The following is a 10,632-nucleotide window of genomic DNA, read 5'->3' on the forward strand; positions in this document are numbered from 1 at the left end:
CCACCCATGTACTTTGGCATTGTCCTTAAGATATGTTAACCTTAATTATCAAAACCCAGTATAGAGTTGGCCCAGCTTAACGGAATTTGTACTGGGCCCAGTACATCATTCTAGAGTTTTGTTCTTTCCAACACGAGGCGTGTGTTTTTAATTTTTATTTTTATTTTCATTTTCTTATTTTTATTTATATTTCAATAAAGTTCTAAACATATACATACATGGGATGTTTTACTTTACCTAGCTTTTAAAAATGTTCGCCACGCATTACAAAAATGTTTGTGGAATGTAAAAGTTTCTCTCAAGGTTTTAAAAATTGTTCTAGAGTTCAAAAAATTCTCCGTGACATGGCACATATGGTAGAACATTTAAAAATATGTTCATAAAGTTTTTAAAATAATCATGTAAAAATTGTTCACATATTTTGTAAAAAATATTCATACCATTAAAATTTTGTTCATGACATTTAAAAAATATTCACACATTCAAAAATATGTTCATGGCATTTTACAAAGTGATTTTTTTGCGATGAAACTTTTGATCTAGAAAACTCTCATAGCATATAAAAAGTTTGTGTGCCATTAAAAAGTGTTCATAAAACTTTAAAAATGTCTGCATGTTTAAAAGAAGATGTTCATGCCATTTTTGAAAATATTTAGTGTGAGGTTAAAAAACTTTCGTCGTGTATTTAGAAAATGTTCACCATGTATTTAAAAAATATCCAATGTACATGACAGATGCTCCACATGTATTCAGATAAAATGTTTAACATCTATACAATATTCAACTTGAATCCAAAAAACTCAAAATTTATTTAGAAAATAGAAAAAGTGGGAAAAGGGAAAAAATGAAAAAAAATGAACTAAAAGAAGAACAAAAGAAAACTTGTAAAAATAGTAGAGAAAACACAGAAAAAGTCCATGTGGAACCTCTCAATAGGGCATAAGGTGTTGGGTTTTCATTGCGACGGGGGACGCTCATAGGGTGCTTTGTCGTTGGACTTGGCTGAGCAAGCATTACTACAATTGTTGTTTTTAGTGGTCGTTACGTCATGTATGATGATCGACAATGACAATGACGATGCATATTTTGTGGTAGTTAGATAGTGCTTGAAAATTGTTGCTAGCCTGTATATTTTGATGTGGTGGTACATACTAATCCCTCATGGTGATGGTGAACTTGCGGTAGTAGGATTGCACCCTTTTTTTGGATATGGTGGTAGGATGACACCATAGTAGTTAGGACGAAATTGTGTTGTGTTTTGGTTATCTGATCATGCATGTCTATGTTGTTTTTCTTCCACATGTTGTGTTCCTTTGCTTGCTGCTTGACTTGTTGCTCTCATGTCAATCTGGAGGTGAATTGGTATGTTGTGTATAAAGGTAGGATTCCATGAGTATACAGTTCATGGCCAACATGCAATGAGCAAGTCAAAGGTTACCGAGGCATCTCCTTTCAAAGAGGGTTCAAGACAAGGCAGCAGGCAGAGGATGACTACCACAAATTCATGCTCGAACAGCAACAACGATGAAGTTCGCAAGGTTGCTGCTTAGTTTAGGCTGTGTGGGTTGCAGAAGTTCATCATCATGGTCCAGTACATCATGATTCTAGTGTTGTTTTAGTCTTGTGATTGTTGTGATCATATGAAATGAAAGGATCACTTGTTAGGGGTGCTAAATGGTAAGATCATCACATAAGGTATAAGGTTACTAGAACCAGTTAATGTGTGCAATCAAACAACATACAATGCATCAGAGCACCCATACACATGCAACCAAACATGGGTAGATATTATTGCCTTGACGCATTGAGGCAAGATGCAGGCAACTAAACCATGTGTAGAACATGGTTTTGAGCCTGCATTAGCTCAGTCTATCTCATATGAGCAATAGATGTAAGGAGAAGAAAAAATAGTGCAGACAACCACATGCCCCAAATGCATGGACAGCGTCATGTTGAAGCGGGAGAGAAAGCGCTTTCGGTTTTTTCTCTAGAGATTTGGTAATTGTCGTGTGTCTTCCAATTCTACCCTTGGGCAAGAATATACTACTCCTTATGTTGTCCAGTAGTATCGGCGGATCTAGGCCATGGGCTTATAATTTTCAATGGGTGTGACTAGGCCTTAGTCGAGTAGGACTTAACCAAGTCTCAGTCAAATGACATAACACATAAAAAAGAAAATATGCAAAAGAAAATTTTGCACGAATCTTCACGTAAGATCTCACGAATATAACATCGACTGAGACAGTCCCTTTTTTAGTAGATACCATAAAAGGACTCATAATCTATATATAAGCACACGATGGTTAGATCAATACACATGAAATACTTTAGATTTTTATAGTTTTTTCATTGTCAGGCCATTGGATCGGAGTGAATCTTCTAGGCGGCCTATCGCTTCAGCTGCACGTCCATGTCGATGCTGATGGTCTGAGTAGATTCCACCTTGGTATGTGAAAGGGTTGACATATAAATGCACATCCCACCTTTTTTCACCAGCTTAAACTTTTCAGTGAACTAGCTGGTCCATATAGTTGTACATGGTATCAGAGCCAAGAGATCTTGAGTTCAAAATCCAAATACTGCAATTTAAAAATAAAAGATTGCAGCCGACTTTCAATCCACGTTTAAGCCCGAGGAAGCCACACACGAGGGGGGTGTTGGCGTATGAATGCATAGCCCACCTTTCCCCCACCAGTTTGAGCTTTTGAATAAACTGGCTGGTACGTGCAGTTCTACAGAAAGGACTCGTAATCTATATATACCCCATGATGGTTCACTTTGAATAATTTACTTTCTATATTTTTTTCTATAGTGTTAAGCCATTGGCTCGGAGTGTTTCCTCAACAACAACAAAAACCATTGACTTATAGTGAATCTTCATGGGGGCCTAGCCGCTTGAGCTGCACGTCCACGTCGATGTCGATGGTCTTAGTAGACTCCACCTTGTACTTGTACCTGCTGGCGAGCGCAGCAAAGGCGACACAGTTGGCGACCGCGAGCAACGTGAGGAACGTGTAGTAATAGTCGAGGTGTGAGGCGTTGAGGTTGTTGGACACCCAGGCTTTGCCCGTCCTCTCGCGCGTCACCCTTGCCACCAGCGACAAGAAGAAGCTGCTAAGGACGTTGCCCACGCCGTACGCCGTGAGCGACAGCGCCGTGCCGAGGCTCTTCATGCTCTCGGGCGCCTGGTCGTAGAAGAACTCGATCTCGCCGGCCAGCACGAACCCGTCCGCCAGGCCCATCAGCACGTACTGTGGCAGGAGGACGAAGATCGTGAGGGGGAGCTGGCCGCCGGTCACGTCCAGCCCAAGGCTCCGCGCGTAGCTCAGGCGCCGGTTCTCGGTGAGCGCCGCCGTCGCCATGGTCACGACTTGGATCACCTGCCCGATGCCCATCCTCGTGAGGAGGGTGATGCCTCTTGGGTTATTGGTGTACCTTCGCGCGGCCTTGACAAAAAGCCGGTCGTAGACCACACTGGTGATGAGCATGGAGAGAGTGACGAACGCGCCGAGGCTGGCCGGCGGGATCTCGAAGTGCGGCCCCATGTGCCGATTCATGGTCGTGCCCTGCTTCACGAACAGGGTGTTGGTCTGGGCGATGAGCGTGCACGGTATGAACATGGTCACGACAAAAGGGACCAGCTTCAAGATCTGCTTCGTCTCCTCCACCTCCGTCACCGTGCAGAGACTCCATTTTGAGGTCGAGGATGCGCCACCGACGTCCTTCACAGATGCCTTGTTGAGGAACCACATGTCGTTCGTGGATTCCATCCGGAACTTGCGCTTCCTTGTGTATGCCTCGTGCTCCAGCTCATGCAGCTCATCAGCGTCCGCTGGCAAGGGCAGGCGCCGTTTGCAGAGCGCGGCGGCGAGCACTTTGCCAATGCGCGTGATCGCGCTGCCCTGAGGCACCTTGTGGCGGTACATAGGTGTGCCAACGAGGAAGATGACGATGGAGACGACGAGGCCAAGAGTGGGGATGCCATAGCCGACGGACCAGCTGACGTTGTCCTGGAGGTAGACGAGGACCGTTGAGGAGAAGAGGATGCCCGTGAAGATGGTGAACATCCACCAATTGAAGAAGGAGAGCTTGTGGATCTTCTCCCGGGCGTCAAAGTTGTCGAACTGGTCTGCACCCATGGTCGAGATGTTGGGCTTTGTCCCGCCATTGCCCAAGGCGACGATGTACAAACCGCCGAAGTAGACGCCCACCTGCAGGGCTGACGGTGACGGACAGAGTTTGTCGACGCATGGCGGAGGCTTGAGCGCTCCCACCGTCACGGCCAGCGTCAGCAACAGCATCCCCTGCATCAAGGCATCGATATCATTTCTCTAGTCTCATTTTTTTCTTCCAGAGCAAGCATATTTGAACTAAAATCGTGACACTTGTTTTGGTAAAGAAATATAACATCATTAGAGAGAGGGAGTACTTTTAGTAAAAAAAAATCCTCTCTTAAGTCCTTTTTTCTCATTTCGTGTGTCTTTTTATTTGGAAAAAACTAACGCCCACACGTGTGTTATCTTGCACATCACACACACGCCTTCATTATCACTCATTTTGCCACGTGCAAACAGATAACTCCAGCCGGAATATTTTTGGTTGTCGGCTTAAAAATGTTTTATCTCCTAATTAAAAAATCCAATTAAAAATCCGTTTTCATCATTAAATCCGTCTCGACGAGATCTTCAAAACTAGATCCCATGTTGATATGTTTCGACGAATTTCTTTTTTGCCCAAAAGTTGTCATGATATTTACACTGTAGTTGTCATAGCGATTAAACTAAAGTTGCCATGTGGCAATTTTAATTTATAGAGCATGGCAATTTTAGTATCTTGATGATGGCATTTCCAGTACTTTGATCATCAAAATTATTTTGTGTATGACCATGGCAATTTTAAATGCATGTATCATGGCAACTTTAGTTTATGGTTCATGGCAAATCTAGTTTCTTAATTTCATGTTTTATAATATGTTAAAATTTACTTTTAAATGTAGAAGAAAATAGTTGAAACATATCATGGCAAATTTAATGTAAACACCATGACAATTCATGTGCAATAGACATGGCAACTTTTAACCCCAAAAAAGTCATCGAAGCATATTGATATGAGATCTAGTTTTGAAGATCTCGTCACGAGGGATTTAATGGTGAAAACGGATTCAGATTTTACATTTAAGAAATAAAACAATTTAAAAACTGGAAATCTAAAAAGATTTTCCATGCATGCATGCGGTGACATGGCGCGGTCCGTATTTTATAGGACGTGTGGGCGGATTTCATTCCCACCACACATGTGAGCATTAGCATTGTGCTTTTATTTCTCTTTTTGTGTGCATGCTTGTGTCTGTGTGTGCCTGTTTGCTTGCGTGCATTTGTCCACGACACGCAATTCATATTCAACGTATTGAGAAACGATTAATCTCCAATGTTGTTTTTCTATTGTTTAAGAAATTTGTGGAAGATCAGGTTTGCTATTTCACATCTAGATGTGAGATATTAGCTCACATCTAACTCCCTCACCCTTAGGGACAAAACAAATCCATGAAAGAGTTTTAAAAAAAAATGAAGGGTGAGAGAGTTAGATTTGAGATAATATCTCACATCTAGATGTGACATAGACAGACCGAAGATACAAATCCCGATTCGGCTCTCGAGGACTCCTAGCCACGGATTAGAAATTCTATAGGAAGGAGAGGAGGGAGGAGAGGGTTGGTTACCATGAAATAGATGGCGGAGCCGATGACGAAGGTCCAGTAGCGTCCGAGGTAGGCGTCGGCGAGGTGGGCGCCGATCAGGGGCGTGATGAAGACGACGCCGGACCAGTTGGTGACGTTGTTGGACGCCTTCACCGTGCCCTGGTGCATCTTCTCCGTGAGGTAGACGAAGAGGTTGGACGCGATCCCGTAGTACGCCATCCGCTCGAACAGCTCGTACACTGCCATGGATGGGTTAGCCGCATGAGGAACAGAAGCAAAGCATGTGTGTGCGTGATGCACTGGCTGGTCGGTGATGGATGGTGCCTACCTACGATGAAGGAGCAGGCGGTCCAGCCGCCCCTCTTGGACCGGAGCACGGGGTTGCCCCGGAGATCCACCGACCCGTCCTGCACGTACTCCTGCCGCCCGGTGCCGCTCTCCACGGCCAGGCTCTCCGCCTCCGCCATTGCTCCTACCTGCTAACCTGCGTTGCTGTAGCAGTGCTCTGTCTCTCTCTCTCTCTCTCTCTCTCTCTTCTCTCTCTCCGCGAGCTGCTATCAGGTGACGGACGGGAAGTGCATGTATACACCGTACAGCCGGTCCGCCGGCCGGCAGACGCAGACTATGTCAACGCCGCGCAATGCAAAAGGTGCATGCTAGACCCACGTGGCGTGCACGGATAGTCTCTGCCGTGATCTGTGATGCCAGGCTGCTGTGATCTGCCTTGCATATGGGAATATAAGCGGCTGGATTGATTAAGACAGGCAAATCAAGCTACTACCGATTCCCATCGACTATATACCTTCGATTTGCATATTTATGCCCAGCGGTTCTACAATACTGTTGCTGTGATCCGACGTACAGCCCAGACTAATTGATACTACCTTCGTCCTGATTTGTTGGTCCTTTTTGTATTTTATATTCAATTTTATCATAAATTTAACTAATAAAATGTTAATTCATGTCATAAAACATTACATCATTGGGTTCGTATTTGAACAAAGTTTTTGATGATACTATTTTTTTTGTGTATAACTTATATTTTATTAGTTAAAATAATAATTAAATTATGACCTAACATACAAAGACTAATAAACCGGGACGGAGACAGTATTCATGGGAGAATAGAGCAGACATCATTCGCTGATTCCGCAGATTCGTGGTGGCGAAACGAGATCCTCCAGAGTCCAATACAAACCCCGGAACCGGACACATGCGGAGACGCATGTCATCCTACTGTCAATCAAAAATTAAAAGAGGTGCATGTCACATCATATTGCCGTGCGCATGTTGATTTGTGTGGCCGCCTGACGTGGGGAATAGCTTAGGACAAAGAGAAATGTGAGACTACGTGAGTAGTATGGAGCAAAACGACAGTGAACTAAGATGCGGGAGCTGTACGGTACTGTATCGTCATGTCGAGCTTACATTCAAAGAGGCAGTGGATTAGTTAAGCGCCCTTGAATGGCAGCTGATCAGCAGCACCAGTGGTCTAGTGGTAGAATAGTACCCTGCCACGGTACAGACCCGGGTTCGATTCCCGGCTGGTGCATTACGTGTTTTTTTGGGAAAAAAAATAGGGATTATTTTGTATACTACAGTGTTGTTTTTCTTTTTAAGATTTTTGTTTCCGTGAGAACTCTTTACAAAGGGCGTGCTACGCATCCGCCGGCGGAAGATCCGCCGCCTTGGAATCCGTTAGATCCGGAGTCATCCAGCGGCCAGCCCCATCCTCACCATTGCAACAGAGCACATGTTGCGCATATCGTTGTGCAACATAGGTGTTGTTGCAAAAAAATATATTGTCTTCACTTTTCTACAATGTGGGTGTTGTTAAGGAAGAAACTTTTGCAACATAAATGATGTTGGAGTAAAAATATCTTCACTTTCCTGCAACATAAGTCTTGTTGTGGAAGGAAACTTTAGCAACACGCAACATATATGATGTTTCCAAAAAATGCCTTCACTTTTCTGCAACATGGTGGTTGTTTGCGAAAGAACTTTTGCAACATAGATGATGTTGCAGAAAAAAATGCAATGAAAATGATGATACAAAAACACCACCGTCTTTGCCGACAACACCACCACCGCCAACTAGAAGGCCATCCACCTCCGAGCTCTCGTCCTGAGCGTCGCCAATCCCCTCCGCGGTCGCATGAGCTGGCAAACTCGCATACTACCTCCACCTCCGAGCTCTCGTCCCGAGCGCCGCCATTCCCCGTCGTCAGTCGCGTCGGCCGGCGAGCTCGCATCCTACCTCCATGAGCGCTTGTTGTTGTACCCGCTAGCTACTTCTTGCATGTTACTTCCATGGAGACCCATGGCCAGGTGGTCGGGTTGAGCTGTCCACCATAGGCTTGCATGCTACCCCAGTGGCCACGCCCGGTGCGCACAAGCTGGAGCAGTTGGTGGGTGTCTCCATGGGAGCTAACTACCCTATTGCTTGCGTGCGTGATGGACGAGGCTGGATGGTTGGGGAAGGAAGGAAGAAGCCATGAGGAGAAAAGATGTGGAGGAGATTAGTCAAAGGAGAAGATAAGGCAGGACACGGAAGTAGTGCCCAGATCCACCGAAACACGCATCATTCGTGGGAGGAGGCGGAAGCAACGGAAAAATCAGCGGGCTGACGTGCTTCCGATAAACATGGTGCCGCAAACAACACATCTGATGTGCACGTGATGTCTTGATGTGCGTGTCATCCCAAAAACGGCACCAACAACACAACCCACCAGATGCGCACGTGATTACAACACCACATTTAAAGTCCCTCGCCTGCTTGCTTGCTGCAGGCATGGCGAGAAAAACAATAAAGCCGCAATGACATACTCCCTCCTTCCATCTATATAGGGCCTAATGCGTTTTTCGAGGCTAACTTTGACCAAATGTTAGAGCAATAATATATGACATGCAACTTACACAAAGCACATCATCAAATTCGTATGTGAAAGGAGCTTTCAATGATATAATTTTCACATTATGCATGTCATGTAGTATTAATTTTATCAATAGTCAAAGGCGGTCTTGAAAAACGCATTAGGCCCTATATAGATGGAAGGAGGGAGTAGTCGTGCATAGGCAATCATAGGGTTTAGGAGCCTCGTGGGCATGATCTTGGTGGCTGCCGATGGTGGAGATGCAACAAAGACGATGTAGGAGAGCATGAGCACCGCCGGCATACCCCTCAGGCCCCGTTTGGATTGCCGTGTTCTTCTCAAATACACCTGTAAAGAATACAGGTCTCAGCTCGTCGTTTTATTTCTGCCCCAGATTTGCTAAGCGGCTGGTAAGATACAGATGTAAAATATACACCTCCGTATTTAAATACAACTAATCCAAGCGCGGCCTCAAGGTAGCCGACAATACAGGTCTTCCAACACTAGCATCGTTTCTCTTCTTATCGTGCATCCAACATAGGTACATGACATGCTTTTATATGTGAGGTGCTTATGGGCAAGGGAACAATTGTAGTTGTTGGTGCTGATGGGCTATGGAACCAAATCAGTTAATGGTTTTGGGTGCCCAAAGTGTGGGAAAGGACTCCCCTGCATCTCTCGGTCAATAACAACTTGGGAGTAACTTCAACATTTCCCCCTCCCTTGATGGTATGTTTAGCAAAGATCATAAGCCCACTCTTAGTACAAACAGCACGCCAAAATAATGTGACCAATGACCTATGACAATGCCACAGAACCACAATATTCATAGTTCATCTTTTTATCTGGGAACGGAAAACACAATACTTCATGGTATTTCCTCATGGTGTTGTTTCTCTTTCTAGGATTATTTTTTCTAACAGCGGTGTCGATTTTCTTTGCTAGACATACTCTGTGCAAGCATGCTCTTTTGGGATTATTTTTTTATAGTACGGTGTTGTTTTGGGTTTTATGATTATTTTTTGTAACTAGGGTGTCAATTTTCCTTGTGAGACATACTCTGTACAAATATGCCCGATAAACATGGCGTCACCAACAATACACCGAATGCGCATGTGATCTCGATGTGCATGCATGCCACCTTTCATGAATTTGACAACCTTCAGAGGTTTGAAAAACCCTCTTCAGTCGCATTAAACATAAATGGGCCGTAGATAATCCCCTAAAAGTCCATTGTCATCGAACCACAATATCTTCATCAAATGGCCAAAACATAACTTCAAAATTACAATAGATCGCACCAACATCGCGGCAGCTGCTATGTAGTGACGGGACGGGACCTGCATGCATGGCTGCATCTACACACTTGGTACGGCCAGCCGGCATACGCAGACGAGGTCAACGCCGGGCGATGCAAGTAGGAGTAGTGAAGGTGCTAGAACCACGTGGCCTGGCGCGTGCACGATAGTCTCCGCCTCGATCTGTGATGCCAGGCTGCTGTGATCTGCCGTGTATATGGGAATATAAGAAGTTGGATTTGATTAAGCACGGCAAATCAAGCTACGTATTCCCACGATACTGCTGCTGTGATCCACCCGAGACTAATTAATTTCTTTAGAGCATCTTCGAATATGCCGCGCGGCGCGTTAAAATAAGTTTTACAACACCGAAATAGTAACTTTTTACGCGCAGCAGAGCGCCGACTCCAACGACGGTTGCAAAATATTGCGCGCGTGACGCTCCAACAAAAAGGTGTGCGCGAGCAATCAGAGCACATACGAATAATATTTGGAACAACATATAGATAAACATTCAACGATACAAACAGCATAGTTCAACCCAACACCACAAACTAGTTTTATGATACAAATAAAAATAGATAATAACGATACTACGGTGCAAATAAACTAGAAACTACACCGAGTCGTCGTCCCACCGAGGATCGTTGTCGTCGAAGGTCGACGCCTATCCGAGTTCCCACTGCGCTATCGCCAGTGCCTTCCGCGCACGCCTGTCCGCCCGTTCCGCGGCTCGTTTTGCTCTCCTCTCCGTCCAGAAGGC

The 10,632-nt window shown here is 44.8% G+C and overlaps 1 protein-coding gene and 1 non-coding gene across 2 annotated transcripts; one reads left to right on the forward strand and one right to left on the reverse strand.

The window, feature by feature from the left end:
- Window positions 1-2,708: 2,708 nt before the first annotated feature.
- On the reverse strand, window positions 2,709-6,189 carry LOC119325987 (protein NRT1/ PTR FAMILY 5.2-like). The gene is made up of 3 exons (XM_037599703.1): window positions 6,027-6,189; window positions 5,720-5,937; window positions 2,709-4,304 (listed from the first exon to the last, which is right to left on the reverse strand). The coding sequence occupies exons 1-3, from the start codon at window positions 6,163-6,165 to the stop codon at window positions 2,865-2,867; spliced, it is 1,797 nt and encodes a 598-aa protein (XP_037455600.1). The 5' UTR covers window positions 6,166-6,189; the 3' UTR covers window positions 2,709-2,864.
- Window positions 6,190-7,179: 990 nt separating this feature from the next.
- Window positions 7,180-7,250, forward strand: TRNAG-GCC. The gene has a single exon. It is a non-coding gene; the product is annotated as a tRNA-Gly (tRNA).
- The last annotated feature ends 3,382 nt before the right edge of the window (window positions 7,251-10,632 follow it).

Source organism: Triticum dicoccoides, chromosome 6B (genome assembly GCF_002162155.2).
Source record: "Triticum dicoccoides isolate Atlit2015 ecotype Zavitan chromosome 6B, WEW_v2.0, whole genome shotgun sequence".
Lineage (NCBI taxonomy): Eukaryota > Viridiplantae > Streptophyta > Magnoliopsida > Poales > Poaceae > Triticum > Triticum dicoccoides.

Excerpts from the sequence above, each read along its gene's own strand:
- LOC119325987 (XM_037599703.1), bottom strand. The coding sequence starts at position 6,165 with ATGGCGGAGGCGGAGAGCCTGGCCGTGGAGAGCGGCACCGGGCGGCAG. Across the intron at positions 5,938-6,026 it reads CGCCTGCTCCTTCATCGTAG|TGTACGAGCTGTTCGAGCGG; the intron begins GTAGGCACCATC and ends CATCCATGGCAG. Across the intron at positions 4,305-5,719 it reads GCTCCGCCATCTATTTCATG|GGGATGCTGTTGCTGACGCT; the intron begins GTAACCAACCCT and ends GCCTTGATGCAG.